The sequence below is a fragment of the Nematostella vectensis genome, chromosome 2 (genome assembly GCF_932526225.1).
Source record: "Nematostella vectensis chromosome 2, jaNemVect1.1, whole genome shotgun sequence".
NCBI lineage: Eukaryota > Metazoa > Cnidaria > Anthozoa > Actiniaria > Edwardsiidae > Nematostella > Nematostella vectensis.
In genome coordinates this window covers 9503640-9520389 of record NC_064035.1, presented here as the reverse complement: position 1 = coordinate 9520389, position 16750 = coordinate 9503640, and the positions used below count along the sequence as shown (strand labels likewise).

Sequence of the window (16750 nt, the reverse complement as noted above, 5' to 3'; positions counted from 1 at the left end):
TTGCCGGAGACGACTCATTAAAACTTATTCAGGGGTCCTTGGTAGGTCACATAGATCTAGCAATACTTCAGCAGTTGGGGACTCAGGATTTAGAAAAGGGGGGTGACAATTTTGACAGTCTGTCGCGTTTATTATTTTTTTTCAGATTTCAAGGAATATATTTTTCATGTTTGACAAATTCTTCTACAAATTTCAAATATACTTTTATTTTTCCTTTTGTGAAAATCGCGTTACTTATTAAAGTTTGGAATTACAGAAAACCACAAGCATAACGGCTCCTCTTACTACGGATTTTACCGGAGGGATACTTACCATCCGCCATGGTTGCGCTTCCATAAAACGCCTACTGACCTCCATCGATGGACACTATTGCGTATCCTATCGTGCAACCCAAAATCTTCCACTTTAAAAGCTAATGGCAAGAATCCAACATATTGCGTACTATATTGTACTGAATGCTTTTCTTTTTCGCCCAACAAGTGGGGTGACATCACCCCGCCGTCACAACCCCTGGATCCGCCACTGCTTCAAGCTGGAATTGGATTTGTCGCGTCAGCCGTCAAGCAGGCAAAGGCAAATGGGCAGTACCTCCCGTCCCTCAGACACTTATTTTCTTCAAACAAAGTGACTTTTCAATCTTTTTTACTCAAAAAGGGGGGGGGGGGGATATCCACCCCCTGTATCTGATCCTGAAATTATCAATCTGCATATCATACTACGGGACTCAGGATAGGAGAGAGTCAGGCATAAGAAAAAAACCTTTCAACCCCCCTGAGAAAAACCTTCCAACCCCCCTGCGACTTACAGTACCCCCCAGGGCAAGGTGGCGAACATCTGTAGGGGCCTTATGTGCCTTATAGGCGCGAAGAGGACAGTTAACAGGTTAAGTCTCTTCTGAGTTGTTGCTGCACTGCCCATGATGCACCGCACTAACTGTATGACCCGCATCGCAGCTTTCCGTCTCGCTTCAATGAATGTCACTTTGGACAGTGTACCGAAAATTGCTTATTTCCTTCGATTTTTCTCGAGAATTGAGTAATCGTGACTAAATTTGAGGGCGTGGCGAATGAGGGAAGGGCTAGAAAGCACGGCAGAGAAAAAACGTGGATGCTGGCATAAAGTAACTACATCTATTTCTAAGCCTTGAAAGCACCAAGCTATTGGGGCGTTCAACGTCATTAAATAAAAGACAGATGTTATATTCCTGGCCATTTAATACAATGATTTCATTTTCTACGATTGATTATACAATGGTAAATAGTTAATCTATACCTGAATCAATATATATTTTTATTCGTTTAACTTGTTGGCCCTCTATCGTACAAAATTCTCGCACAGTGTTGACGCACGAGCTGTTATATATTTTTTCCTTTTTTTTTACGTATGGATTTATACTCGAATGACCCTTAGCTACCAGTTACCTATGAAGGATCTTGACATTTGCCAAAATAGAATGTAAAAATAACTTTAACATCAATGTTTAGTTGCACGCCAAGTTTTTTAGGAAATACTTGGCGCGGACATGGTCCCATTGTAATGAGCGAGATAAAACGAGCTACAATCATGCTCACCTTGTCTCAAAAGCGAGACAAGTTAAGCCATTTTGCTGCTAGTTTCAACTTCCTTGCACAAAATTGCTATAGACGAGTTGAAAAGAATCCAATTTCGCCCAGGACCCCACCAGTAACATGTTATGGCCTTTGAAACAGAATGTTTACATCTTGCCGTCACATTTGCGTAGTATATGATTAACCAAAATCAGATTAAATAGGAAAAGAGGTTATTTACAGAAGATTTTTTTTGTACTGGCACGAAATTTCATTTTACTGCTCAAACAAAGTATAAAAATTCATGTTTTCTATAAAATTTAGTTTGTTTTCAGTTTAGGCGCATACCTATCATCATCTCTTGTCAAATTGACAATATGTTCAGAACAAAGACAATACTGAAAATGACCAGGCTTCAATATCATTTTCCCTCTACATAAGACCCATTGTCTACTTGTGGTGGCAAAAATTGGGTACTTTAACAAGCCATGTTGATGTGTGTCACCATTCTGACTTTACCTATAAATTTATTTAAAATTTAGCTAAACCTTAAATATATCCTTTGCTTTACTAAACGATTGAAATACTTTCTGCACATTTTCATTTAATGCCCGTCAAGAATTATCGACTTTTATCACGAAATTGCCCACAGGGAAAAAAAAATGAAAATAGCATTTATACCATTATGCACGAAACATTAACATTTTCATTTGATGTCAACAAATTTTCGACTTAAATCAAGAACTTAGCCACAATAAATGGAATTATATATAAAAAAAACATTTCTACCTGATTGACCGACATTTGTCCTTTATATGGGGTTAATTCAGCTGACCAGATTGTTGCCGAGGTCCAGAATAGCTAGATGGTCTAGCGACCCGGGCAGATAATAATAAATACAGTTCTTTACTTTTATTCATTTGGCTTGGAATTCAGACTCGGTAGTTGTGACGTAACTCGTTGGCGTGCCCTACTGGTTTGATGGGCGTTATCCCACGTGTACTAGCTGCTGGCTAGGACAGGGCGAGGAGAGGGCGTGTGTGCCGGACTGGATGTCCGCGAGCTGTCTCTTGACCCTATCAGGCTACAAGCTGTGTTCGCCAAGCTTAGCAGCGCATCCGCCCCAGCGTAATCATTCAGCTTCTCAGACTTGATTTTCTTCGGCTTGGTTTCTTCCGTGTCCGGGTCGCGTCCGAAGTCTTGTCCGTAGCCGCTATCGTACAGCTCATCTCGCTTGATAACGTTCTGCATCGCCTCGTCCACTTCACTGTCTTCGTCGTCGTCTTCTTCCGAGGCAGACTCGTGATCAAACTCGAATTCACCGTCAAGGGACGAGTCAGGGGAGATGCTTTTACGGTTCTTGAACTTGGGGCTCTCTATTCTACCCATGGACGCCGACAGACCGTAAATCTTTCTCCTGGGAAAACATAAATGTGAAGATAAGCATTTCATATTTAAGTGGAAACTTCATCAATTGTGCATGTAATTTTAAGTTTCCCTTGAGTCTTATTCCCTTGGGCTTCTACGCAGCCTATGTGAGCTCGCAAAGCGAGCTTAATAGACTCGGAACCTCTAGCGCCTTGACGACTGAGTAGTTATTAATGCAATGTTCTTCAGGCTAACTTCCGTCTCTCCTCACCCCTCTAATGGCGGATTGTTATAAAGAAGCGTGGCCCACAGAAAAGTCATGGCATAGACAGCACGAACCTTTTGATTGCAAAATCCTTGACCATGGTAGGTGACCCGGAGAAGGAGCCTCGATGTTTGTAGAAGTATTCCTTGGCCCTCTTCACCAGGGAGTCTTGCTCCGTGGCGGATGGCGGACAAGACTGGCATCGCACAACTGCAAACAAAAACCCACTATCAGTCAACATTGGGTCACAGAAAAGGGAGTATAAACTGCAAAGTATGCGTCAAATAAAAGTGTGCGTTTAATTAATCGCGTAAAATTCCCTGCAAAATGTACGTGGATAATTATGTGTCAACTTGTGCGGTGGCTATAAACAATTTTAGCCGCTGTAAAGGGGGTGTGGAGTATACATACTTTGAACAGCTCAGAAGATAGTGTGGGGCATACATACTTTCAGAATCTCTGAGGGTGTATGGGGTGGCTTTACATACTTTCAGCAGATCTAAAGGGGGTTGGGGGTTATACACACTTTTAGTACATCTAAGGGGGGTAAACACACTTTCAGCAGATCTAAAGGAATTGAGGGTATACACACTTTCAGTACATCTAAAGGGAGTGTAGAATTAAAAAGCCCAAACTGTCGTGACCAGAACAATGAATACAATACACCAAAAAACTGGAATTCGACTGCCAAATTTCCATCTTTAATAAGACTTCTTCAGGGCAGACTGAAGAAGTGTTATTAAAGACGAAAATTTGGCAGGGTCGATTCCAGTTAAAGGGAGTGTAGGGTATACACACAGTTACAACAGCTCTCAGGGCAGGTGGGATGGCTAATACATACTTTCAGCAGCTCTGAGGGCAGGTGGGGTGGCTATCAGGCACATGGTTGCCACGGCTTCAGCTTCAGCATCGGGGTCAACATCTGATGAGTCGTACTGACCACAATTCGGTGATTTTAATGTGTGTCTTGAATAGATCATACATAAGTTAGAAACCGAATATAACTAGAAAACAACAGGTAAGGGAAAACTATGTCAGGAAGGCTAGGCAATCTCTAAGAGAAAAAAATTTCATTACATAAAGACAAACCAAAGTTCAGACTGGTTCACAGGCTAAAACTAGGTCATAACAAGTGCTGTCTTACCCATTTTTCGGAGATGGAGGAGGTGTGGACAGTAGATGGTGGAAATTATTGTACGATGGTGTCTTTCGCAAAGCCTGCAGCAGATTAGGGCGGAAGTCTGGGTCCACTGTCCACAGAGAACCTTTGCCAACATTCTAAAAGGAATCAAACAAAGAATTTATCATAACCCAAACTAGCTAAGCAGAGATACAATCAGTGAAGCAAAAATCACTAATGATTTGTTCATTCATCATATCATTTTTTCCTTCTTATACTTATTCGTATTTTTTAGGACTTGAAGCAGCAGAGAACAGACTAATGATTTGATAAACACTTTGTTCCATTTCCTAGTTTTTAGGCGCGTTTCTCAATTTCATAACTGATTCCTGACTGACAAAGAGAATGAAACTCGCTTTCCAGGCTAAGGACCCTATACATTTACATGGAAGTTAAATATATGCAAAACTGAAATTTGTTTCCAATGGTGCCACTTAAATGCAAGGGAATGCTGTCTATAAAGGATATGTCAGAAGGGAATGCTGTCTATCAAGGACATGTCAAAAGATCTCCTCACCTGCCCCTTATCCTTATCAACCTTCTTGAAGCACTTATTGAGGGACAGATTGTGTCGCACAGAGTTCTTCCAGCCCAGACGTGCATCCCTGAAGTATGGGAAATGATCCATGATCCAGTTATAAATGTCTTTTACAGGGAGTCTTTTGTTTGGGGACTCCTCGATTGCCATAAATATCAGTGATGAGAATGAGTACGGTGGCTTGGATGGACTCTTTCGTTTGCCTGACAAGCCATCAGGGCAAGCACTGCCATTACTAAGACCATTAGCAATAAGTTCATTGGACAGATCACCTTCTGCATCATGGGGGGGAGACATAGGGGGTACGGTTGCCCCAACGTCAAACCCCCGAAGCACATCATTCCTACTTAGCCAGTTAAGACTTGTCAGGTCATTATCTGACTCTCCTTTTGCAGTCCTTATTGCGCCAAAACAGCTTTTGCTTAAGTTAGCTTTCACTTTGTTAATCTCTGATTTAAGTGAAGCAGAGTTTGCTGAGCGGCTCAGATATGGTGGAGAACTCATTTTTTGTTTGTCTGATTCTTCAATCTTTCGTATTGGAGGCATCGCAGCTGTAAACGAAAAGGAAAAATTTAATCAAGTTGACAAAGTAATGTGAACACATACCCACACATTCATGAATAATAAAATAAAAAGGATGGTGTTAAGCACAAGATACCCAAAGAAAATGTCTCAATAGAGCTTACTGTGGTAAAGTATTTTCTTAATTAAATCTTGGCCACATAAAAGCAGTGTGTGTGAAAACAACTGGGTAAAGATAAAAAAAATATCCAAACATTTATCAATAATAAAATAAAAAGGATGGTAATAAACACAAGATGCCTAAAGAAAATGTCTCAATAAAATTTACTGTAATAAAATATTTTCTATATAGAAATTTGGCCATATAAAAGCATAAAAATGTGCGACAACAGCTGAGTAAAGATGAAAAAATTCCATACATTTATCAATAAAAATTAAAATGATGGTGATAAACACAAAGAAAGTGTCTCAATAAAATTTACTGTAGTAAAATATTTTCTATATTGAATCTTGGCCATATAAAAGCATTAAGTGTGAGATGACAGCCGGATAAAGATAAAAACCTAAAGAATCTGAATTCTAATGTCTTAATCATGAGTCAGAGTATGACTCATATGTAACTTCTTCTATTAAGAAATAAGCACACTGGAGCCTAAAATGCTTACCTTACACTGATAACAAAATGGAAGGATGAATTTATTTAACAAGCAAGACAGAAAAAAGGCTATTACATTAACTCACTTAAGCAGTCATCATGTAAAAAGGGCCATGAAAGGCTATCAATGATGCCATCTGCTTAAGGCTTAAATAGACCCCAAACAAAGGCATGGGTATAGACTAATACAGTCATTTATTCAGAAACTTGAAAGATGGCACTTGAGCTCTAAAAAAACAACTAGATCTTATTCCAAACATAAATGACCAACAATCATAAATTTACTAGTAATGCAAAAGTATTTTTTTTGAAAATCATATCAAATCCTGCATTTCCATGGCAACAAAATTTGGCAAGGACAGATATAATTTGCTAAGGATGTCCATCTTTTAATTATTTTTTGGCAATTTGGGCAAATAGTTTTACTGTACACTTACAACAAAAATTACATTGAAAAGCCAATCAGTACAGTTTGAATGAGTTTAAAACTGATTCAACCAATCTTAAATAATAAAACTTATAAAATTAATGGAGCCTAACTTCTGTTCTTGGGAGATGCGGTCATCTTGCTTTGAAACAACATGTATTCTGTTATCACATGCACGAAATGTGGCTACTCTAGTGCTAAATCTCCTAGCAACAGCCAAGTATTAACAACATTTCCATTGTAAATAACAAAAAAACATGGCTTTATTGGTATAAGACAGAAGAATCATAGAATAATCTTAATTCCTGTGCTTTATAATATATAGTCTCTAGTATCATCGGACCCATATAAAGCCATATTATTACAAAAATATATCCTGAGATACTGCTCTGAGGTAACTCAAGTGAAAAATCTCATTAAAATTAAAACACCAAATCTTTGTCCTCTAGTCAAAAGGCATTCTAAAAGTTAATAATGTGTATATACCTAGGAAATGGACATTGCAAATAAGAAACTTGATTCACAATATGACCCCAACACACCTGCCTAAGATCTAAGCAAAGAGAATGGTGGTTTCATCAAAATAAGCAGACAAGGTAACCTGAGAAAGAGGGACCAAATGACAAAGAAATAATTCACTTTAAAAATTAAAGAGAGAGATGAATAAGAGTGTGAAGTGCCTTGTTGGTGGCTAAGTATATGAAGTTAGCTATGAAAGCACATACAAATATACAGCAAAATGCTTAGTACAAAGCAGTACAATAGTTAAAAACTAGCATTAGAATGAGTAGTCATGGTATTATCTGATTATAACCCTCATTTACTCACAGCATTCTTTGTGGTAAGTTGGACATTTTCCCAACTTAGAAATAAACCTTTAGTAATTTTAGTCACACATGGTTAACATCAGTACAAGTCATGGATGGAGTGTCACAACTTCAAACTCTAATTCAATCCCTAAGCAAATCAGATGTCACTCTAAACATTGTTACCAATCTAAGCTATAAACTGCAAGCACAGACAGATGGTAAACTCATAAGCAAAGGGTTGTGATCCCAATGTTCAGTAGGGTATGAAAAGGTAATCAGTGGTAGGCAAAACCCCAAACAAACTTGAAATATCAAGCATTTTCCTCTTTCAAGAAACACCCTACATTAAGAAAAGACACAAGAATATAAATTTGATTTGCCATATTAAAAGTACCATCAGTCAGTACCTTGGATTCTCTCTATTCACAAACACATGGCATACAACTCAAAATTCCATTTGTTCCTATGGTAACTTGAGAAAACTACAAAAATAATATCTCAAAGCATTAAGCATCACAACTAATCACACGAATGTATGTTTTTAGAGAATATTTCTTTTTTTTTCATTTATAAGCATATTGATATTCAAGACAATGCATTCAAATAGTTTACACTATTGCCTCTGGTAACTCAAAGGAAATTAAAAAGACATACTCCAGACTATCACATGCTCTTTCTTAGTGTTAATTTTTAAAACAAATTTTCTTTGAACTGGCTTTGATAGTGAAAGTAGTTAGCATCACAGAATGGCATTTTTAAACAACATCCCCAGAATATGGTTTCTTTGAGTTTTCAGCTTTGAAAGAAAATATAATTGGATAAGCTTAAATGACCATGCATGTTATAAAATACCCATATCAGAAACAGTTGTTATCAACTAACAACCATGTGAAATATGGTCATTAAGACTGATAAAAAATTTTTTTTGCAAATATCTTAACTTTACCTAGAAGTGTATAATCAGTTAGATAAAATACTGTAAAGGTATAATTATAATATAGAATTCTGGAAAGCTCAGACAAACAACTTATATTCTGGGAAAACACATAGTTTACATTCTAACAGTCTAGTGACATCTAATCACCAATGAAGTGTAAAAATAATGACCAACATAGAAAGCTTTAAATTGTTTTCATAGAGTGCAAAAATATCCTAGGCCATCCAATACCTGTTGAGTCCAAATATAATGCTCTGGGTCAAATTACTTGGCATACCACATGCCAATTTAACCTGGACTATGATATCAGGGGTGGTTTATCATACTGGCATTGATAAATGGTCCTTCTAAAACTCAACAAATGGCGATAGTATCAAAAACCTGCATCTACTTCTACTTTTTGAAAGAGGAGCAAGTCAATCCTCTTCTTTCCTTTTGTATGGCATGTGTTTACTTTCTTAAGTGTAAAAAAACCTGTGAAACATCCAGATATTGGTGTAAAGAATCAGCAGAATTTTAAAAACTTGGGAAATCAGATAGAAATGCAATAAATATTCCGGTGATGCTAGCAGATATGGCAACTGAAAAGTGGTCTAAAAATGCTTTCTATTTCACCTATTACCATTTTGCATAATTTGTGGTAATGTGGCAAACAAAAGATCTTAGAACTGTTGATCACAATCGTTGTTTTGCCAATGGAAATGTTTGTGGCAGTCAGCTAAACAAACTCGTAGTAAATAACAGAAAAGCGCCAGCTTAAACAGTAAAGGACTTATATATTTGTAAAGCGATCTCAGTGTCCAGTGCATGCTTAATTAGCAGGTTTATCTTGCCGTAAAAAAAACAAGGTTGAGCTAAAACTATTAGCAGGCAAAAACATGTCTGTTAACTATTTATATTAGGATTGAGAAGGAAATGCCAATGATTTAATAAGAGTGTGGAAATCAAAGACAGAAATTGGGTTAATAACTCTTGTTTGTCCCCTGCATAAGGTAGACTTAACGCGAACAAAAGGATAGATGCAAATTTAACAGTGGTCTCCTAGAAACTATGTAAACTGCCTGAAGCTATCCTGAAATAATCACAGGAAACGCTCATCTGCTAAAAAGAGCCCAGCATTCAACCGTGGATAATAGAAACATGAAATAACAAATTTGAGACAAACAGCTTGCGGTTCTGATTCTATAATAGTTATTTCGCATTAACACAGTTTTATTCAGCAGCGCCAATTCAAAATACGAAATTAATGGAACAATGCTTTAACGGGAGAGAACACTAGAAAGGGTCTCTCAGGGGAGGCAAAACTTTAGAGGAAAAGCTGAATTTGATAAAAGAAATTGTCCCGCGTAAAGTTAATCCATTCCTAATAGAATTTTTGATATAAACCACAAAAATATCAAAGTTTACACAGGTACCAGGGTAACGAGAATGTTTTCACAAGTTGAAAAAAATTGAACTCAATAAGAAACGCGAAGGATAAGAGTTTGTATACTGATAACATCATTCTGTCAAGAAGCAAACTACAGATACATTGATATGGAGTCAATTGTGTATGGTGTGACACGGCGAAACATTCTTGAGCGCTTTGAGATGAGCAAAGTAATTCTGAATTGGACAAAACAGTATGGCCGTCGGCTTGCGAACAAAACACGATCTACAATGATAGTGACTTACACGTGCAGAATTAATCCAAGGGTGTTTCATCCAATAGAAAGTTAGCGGCAATCGGAAGGTTAACCAGAGATTAGATATTTTTAAGACGCAAACCAGGCCAACTACAAAAAAACAACACATACTGCTTAAACGCCAGGAAAATCTAAAACATTTTCTTTTTACTATCGAAAGCGCAGCGAACAATTCGCACGTGGGCTCAACAATACGATGACACTTTATTGGCTTTTTCTGTTCGAAACGTGTATGAATGAAAGTAGGCAAAATCTTTATCCAGATAAACAACCCATGATTTCGGGGATTGGATTTCGAAATGATTGCTTTTCTGGTTAAAATTCCCGTAAGTGACGAGTGATGGGCCACATTTCTAAAGAAGAAAATAAAGCCCAGTGCAGAAATGCGAAATTTTATTGAAAGAATTTACAGAGGGGTAAATTCATTGAATGGAAGCGCGAGAACATCGTGAATGTGATCATCATTTATTAATATCTTTTAAAAAATTCCTTTATGTTCCCACGACACGAAGAGTGACAAAGGGGCAAACTTCAAATGTTAAAATTTTCCTTTCAACACAAGCCTTTCTCTACTGCAGAGAAAGTGAAAGGATTAAACTTAGAGCTGAAATGCAACTAACTGGCCATAAACCAGTCGCTTTGTCTTTGCAAAGATTATATTCACTTTAATAGTTTTACATCAATTGGAAAATAATAACTGCACCCCAAGAAAACAGATTTGATCAAGAACAGCGACACAAAGAGGAATCTAATTTATAAATAGTAAGAAGTATATAAGAAGATTATTAAAAATAAAACTAAAAAACACAGAGGAATCGGCGGCTGAATCCAGTATTATAATAATGGCTGATTTCTCACCTCAACTCGATCGGCAATAGAAACAGATCGGTCTCTGGACGCTATTACACGCATTTTTACTAGCTTACAAATAACCGAACAATGAGTTCACAAGATGTGATAGGTTTTTTTTGAGTCGTAGCAGAATAAATCCCAGAGAACGAACAGACGCTCACGAGTCCTATTTTCACGAAATGATTAAAAAATTGTCTGGCATCGTTGTTATGCCGACATGAAACGCTTTCACAAGGGAGCGAATAAGTCATGTAAATGGGCTAGCGATGTCTAAATACATTCTACGCAACGTGCCCCGAATCAAGAGCACATGTTCCTCACACAAAGCAAACCTAAAGTGCAGTTCTAAGAAGCTAAAAAGTCCCCCACTAAATCAAAACTAGCCTCCATTCAGAGTAGTTTCAAAACACAATTCGATATTGTGTGTGTCTCTGACTCGTAACGAGAGAACGTGAATCGACCAGTGGAACAGGAAAGAATTAGCTTTTGATAATAACAACGCGTTATTCGGGCAATAATTTCGAATAACTTATGATGTTTGCTTAATTCTAGACAATACTCGGTCTCTTCTAGATTCAAAACCTTAGAATTTTAAGTTTCAATAAACAAGTTCATTATTTTTGAGGGAGTACCCAATTTCTCTGGCCACACGGAATAATAACATGCAACGTGTCGCCGCTCTACCATGGACCGGTCATATGATTGTAATAAAAATATATAAATCAGCTTACCAATACCTTTAGCAGTTTCTCCAGATAGATGATTTATCCATTGTTCATCAGAAAAAGAAAGTGAGCCAAATAGTGCTGAAACGTGGTAGAAATGGTGTATCAACTACAACAACAAGGCGATGGATGGCTCACCCTTCGAACGAAGGTGAAATGACGACATTCCGAACGAACAGAAAAGCGAACTGTATTTACCGTTCTAGAACGTCTGATTAACACCAGTTTGTTGTCTAAAGCTGAGAGAGTTCACTGAAGTAGATACGCTAGCGTCTTCCCACCGACCAGAACGCACCACAGCACTGCATCCAATTACAAGGTAAACGTAAGAAAATGAAATGGTGCTTTTCCAAAAGCAGGCACCAAGTGGCGTGGGAGGGAGGTTGCCATAGCAACGTCAAGCTTGAGTCATGTCTCTATAGTAATACGCGTCCAAAATTTTACCGCCAATTTTGTAAATTTTAAATATTGGACTGTGGTTTTGGTGTTATGGGAATTTATGAACAAATCAATGGTTCACAACATCTCAACATTATTTCGAAAATTCTACTGAGGCTTTTTATTTGATTGAGTTTATTTTTCAATCCATCACGGATAGGACCAGGTCTTTCAAACTTAGCGCTGGAGAGAAACCTTTGCAAAAGGCGGCGTTTTTCACACTCGTTTTGACAATGCGTTGTTTTCAAACGAGAAATTGAAATAAGATTAACCAGTGTGACTTCTTTTAGAATATCATGAGATATCTACATGGGGGCCCTCAAACAACAAGTAATTGGACGTTTGCGCGCGAGAACCGAGCTAATTGTCAGACTCCTAAAACAACTGATGCCATAAAATCGGTAGGACACCCAATCTAGAATTGAAGGCTCTTTAATGCAAAAGTGATATCTTGGCACTTGATAAATTGTTAAGGGAGAGTGTCTCTGTTATTCTAACATTTAGGCTAACTAGCATGAGACTGGCGCATGCTACAAGCCAATAAGGGACTTGATCTGCTTAGCACTTTTTGATTTAGTCGGGTTTGTGGGTTTTATTTCAAATAAGGAATTCAAAGACTGGGAAAGCATTCCAGCTAACCGCGTGTTTTTATTATGACCAGCTAAAGTCAAAATAACACCTGTCTGTAAAGCCAACGCATTCAAATCACTCAAATCCACACCCTTGAAGTCTACCTGCCTCTTATAGCTTATAAACACCAACTGAAAAAAAACTTTAGTATCACCATTGTTCACGGTTCACGATATGCTAGTTATGTTTAGAGGAAGAGAGCGAGTCCAGGTATGCGTAATGCATCACACATTTAACATTTGAATTATTATTATTCATCCGGTGACATCTTTGAGAGTGTAAGTAATGAATAATAGAAAAGCGGCTTTTGGAGTGGTTGAAATGCTTTACAACTTTTGAATTTTGTTCGCAAATACATATTAAGTACATTGGAGGATAGTTGCTCTGTCAACGTTATTTACCTAACTTATGGCGTCTGTGTTTAGTCAATCTTTTCTTAAACCCGTGAGCAATGCAAACATCGGAACAGCTTTCCTCGTTACGTAGTAACCTTAGGTATCGGCTAAACTAGAGTGCAAAGCAAATATTCGTCTACAGAATCAAAGTTTAACGAGGTGTTTATTTGTGTTGTTTTTATTGAAAATATTCTCTTCATTTAACGATGAGTTATAGATGGGTCACTATTTTATAAGAAAAAACACTACTACTACACCAGAAATAATACCATGGATGAAACTCATATTGATTATCTAGAGCTTATGAAATTATTCTTAACATAGAAAAAAACGTCAGATGAAAGGGATTTTCTACGTTTTGATCCAATGAACGAGACGCAACCAAGAATAGCCACAATACTGTTCCGATCGTTTCAGGGATTTTGATTTTGTTTTCAAAATAAATTTCTTTTAACGAATTGGAATCAAGCAATGGTTGCGACCGAAGGGGGCATTGTTAATTACTTCCAATGCCTCATAATCGCTTTCGTATTGCAACACCCCAGGGTACAATCATCTTCTTCTTCTCGAGCGATATATTCGCATTGTTACTGACGACATGTAGAAAGCGCCCATCGAGCTCACGCATGCATCAATAAAACGAAAAACAATAGAGAATGCACGAATCCACGAAGCAGAAAACCAATAATGATAGACGATATAATTTGAAGTTCAGTCGTATTCTTGTTCAACAACCGACTAATTATAGGATAAAAAAGATGCTATAATAAAAGTGTGGAAAAAAGAAAGCTTCCACTTTTCTATATATTAAAATTTGCTTACTTTAAATTATTGTTTGTTAGATACACCGAGGCAACAAATTTGCTCCTATAATCGCCTTATAGAAGAAAATGCGCTGTTTTGGGCGCGATTTATGTACAAGATTTCTTTGAATGAATGAGCTCAGCATATTTGACAACAAGAGAAAGCAATAAACCTATGTTGATACAGTATCTGTTTCCTTAGGGACTCGTTCGTCTGTAGTGATCTATTGCACGTATAATAACCAAAAAGATCTCCTTAGCATTACTACTTTCGCTAAAGGATTGATCAGACTTTTAACTCGGAGTCCTCCTACCTTAATACCAGGCGTAGTTAGACGACTGCTCAGTTGTTTTTACGGTTCAGAATTTCCAACTAGATACCGAAATCAACGGAAATTCGAAATTGAAACAGCACTGATGCAACGAAAATTCCGCTTTTTGTGTTGCCATGGGGACCAAGTGGACACTTGATATTGATTTGGCATCATCATCAATGACACTTCTTGGTTCACTTACGGAATCTATAGGAGTTCTATTCACTTTAAACAAGAATGATAAACACCATCTTCTAGAAGATTCAGCAAGCTGAAAAGCAAGGCTAGGCGCCTCGGACGCCGTGCGGTAACTCCCTTGCCCATGGACATTTACTCACCTACAAACTAGGGTCGACAACACTCTAATCAAATATTAACTACTTTATACACGAAATAGCAATCATAGAAGAATAGTCATTCAATTTTAAGTATAAACCTAGAGATCTTGATTATACGACTCGCGTAAACGGATAAATGTTCTAATTGCCGGTAGTTCGCACATCTCAATTTCAGCCTTTATAGAGTCATGTAAAGCGAAAGCAAGGAGCGTAGTCAATATATAATTATCGATACAGAATCCACATAATATCATCATGTCTGTAATAAACCCTCTCACTACTATGCATTACTTGACAACGGATAGAGAATACAGTGCCATGTATACGTAAACCGCGACTGGGAATAAAAATAAACCTTACACTATATTAATAGACTTTAGCGGCTTGCCCGAGGGGAATGTTCAGTTGCGTGGAGAGACAAAGCCTTTTTATTGAGTGATTGGATTCGAGGAAAGGAAGCACTGATTGGTAGCACCTCGAGGGGGTGATATTGCAACGGAACAAGATCTAGAAGTAGGGGGAGTGTTTGATGTATTTGTGGCGGCGGAGAGACGAAACTTAGGCTACGCCCTCTCCTAAACGGACAATAATCACAATACGTAACCACGTCATCAAGACAACGACTTGAACAACAGCAGCAGCGAAAACAATAGAGTCAAGGTATTGGTGTTCCACGGTTTAACGCTTATAACTGGTTTCCCACAGACAGCTCCAAAGTAAACGGTCAGCCAGCAGGAAAATAGAAGCTTGTATTGTTAACCTCCAACCACGAAGGAGGGGGGGACTTATTGTTCTCGACATCGACGACCGCCTGCACCGAGCGGTGTTGGGGAATGCTTTGTCAGGGCTCTCAGCGGCTCAACAGGTTTCTGTATGTTTCCTATTTGACAGTTAAAACGGGTCTGAATAAGTTGAGATGTGAATGCTAGTAGTAATATTGAGTGTCCCCTGAGTGTATGTGGCCGGGTGGGGAGAGGGATCGTCGAGGGGTATGATTTTCTGAGGCTTTAGTCGGGAGGGCCACACAGGGATCCTTTAGACTAGGTAATTCTTACAGATTCGCGCGTTCGTGTTATTTTATTTGGAAGAGACATGATGGAGAGAATACTATCCTGTTCACCTGTTCAAAAGCAAGGGAAATGAGACCGTATGGTGTGTGTGTGGGGGGGGGGGGGGGGGGGAGGTTGGGTCAGGTGACCCCAGGATTGGCTGAGGGGGAGATGCAGTTATAGGTATCTTATGGAAAAGAATATTATTTGATTACCTTGCCGCACACATTGATTGACAAACAACCCGAGGGGGGGGAATTAAATATTGATCAGTAGCGAGACCGCTAGGTCCTCGGAGATAATAAAGGATATTACTAAGCGGTGACTAAGGTTGCTTTAATTTCTAGTTGCTCTATCGGTTCCCATAGAAATGCGCTGGCTGTTTTTCAACCTTTTTGCTCAACAACATTTATCCATATCAGTTCATTCAAAACGGCTCTCTCCGGTCTCAATAACAGACTTGTGTAGTCCAAAAAGGCATTTTGTTGTTTTGACCTCAAAAGCGCCAAAGCTTGAACGACTGCTTGGAGTTTGTGGTCATCACAATCATTTGATCTCATTAAGCCGAGCCGATCAGCTGAGTCGATCTTGGCAATTCAGTTATCACAGTATAAGAGGACAGTAATAAACCCACACACAGAAAATTACTGGCAAGATCAGAAAACGGATGCGCCTTATATTCATCTTAAAGAAACCGTTAGAAATTGAAATTTTTTATTGTGTTAGCGTATTGATTGTGACTATTTTATTTATTGGATCTTCAAAGTTCTAAAAGAGTAGTTTGTGGTTCTGTCTGTACTCATTATATCTTTGCAATGGTTATCTAATCAAACAAAGGATAGCCCCGGGACGGCGCAGTGTGTGGCTATGTGCACCTGTGCGAACACGATGTCACCAGCCACAAGCCGCCACCCGTTTGTTGATCCGCTGCCAGGTTACGGTAAGGGAAACACTCTCCCTCTTCCGCGCCATGAGGGATTTCAGTCTAAAGGGAAAACTAAAAATGATAAAACTATAATATCATTATAATGTACATTACCACGTCCATATAGGGTACCTGCCTTAAGGCCTCTCGCGAGTAATTGTTTTCAAAAATTCGTTCAAATTGAAACCCACTTAATAGCCCCTTCAAAACGTGTGATCGATCTGATCTTTGGCGAACATAATCACCAATGCTTCTAGTTTGCAAATTCTGAAATAAAAATTAGATATTAATAATTGGCGAGGCGTGCACGTGCAAATGAAAACGCAGTTTTGGGCGTTTGGTACAAAA

General features: G+C 38.3%; 1 protein-coding gene and 1 long non-coding RNA gene across 5 annotated transcripts; one reads left to right on the top strand and one right to left on the bottom strand.

Moving 5' to 3' along the window:
- Nucleotides 1-1196: 1196 nt before the first annotated feature.
- On the bottom strand, nt 1197-14202 carry LOC5521230 (forkhead box protein N2). 4 transcript variants are annotated; one of them, XM_048723946.1, is made up of 7 exons: nt 11709-11869; nt 11517-11591; nt 4878-5449; nt 4325-4458; nt 4022-4146; nt 3255-3390; nt 1197-2964 (listed from the first exon to the last, which is right to left on the bottom strand). In XM_048723946.1, exons 3-7 carry the CDS (start codon nt 5442-5444, stop codon nt 2550-2552), a joined length of 1377 nt encoding a protein of 458 aa, XP_048579903.1. In that variant the 5' UTR covers nt 5445-5449; nt 11517-11591; nt 11709-11869; the 3' UTR covers nt 1197-2549. The 4 variants fall into 4 exon arrangements, with proteins under 4 accessions (XP_048579903.1, XP_048579902.1, XP_048579904.1 ...); XM_048723945.1 differs by having other exon boundaries at nt 11523-11591; XM_048723947.1 differs by lacking the exons at nt 11517-11591; nt 11709-11869 and adding an exon at nt 14091-14202.
- Nucleotides 12136-15351, top strand: LOC116604316. Its single transcript, XR_004291007.2, has 2 exons — nt 12136-12788; nt 15134-15351. It is a non-coding gene; the product is annotated as an uncharacterized LOC116604316 (long non-coding RNA).
- The last annotated feature ends 1399 nt before the right edge of the window (nt 15352-16750 follow it).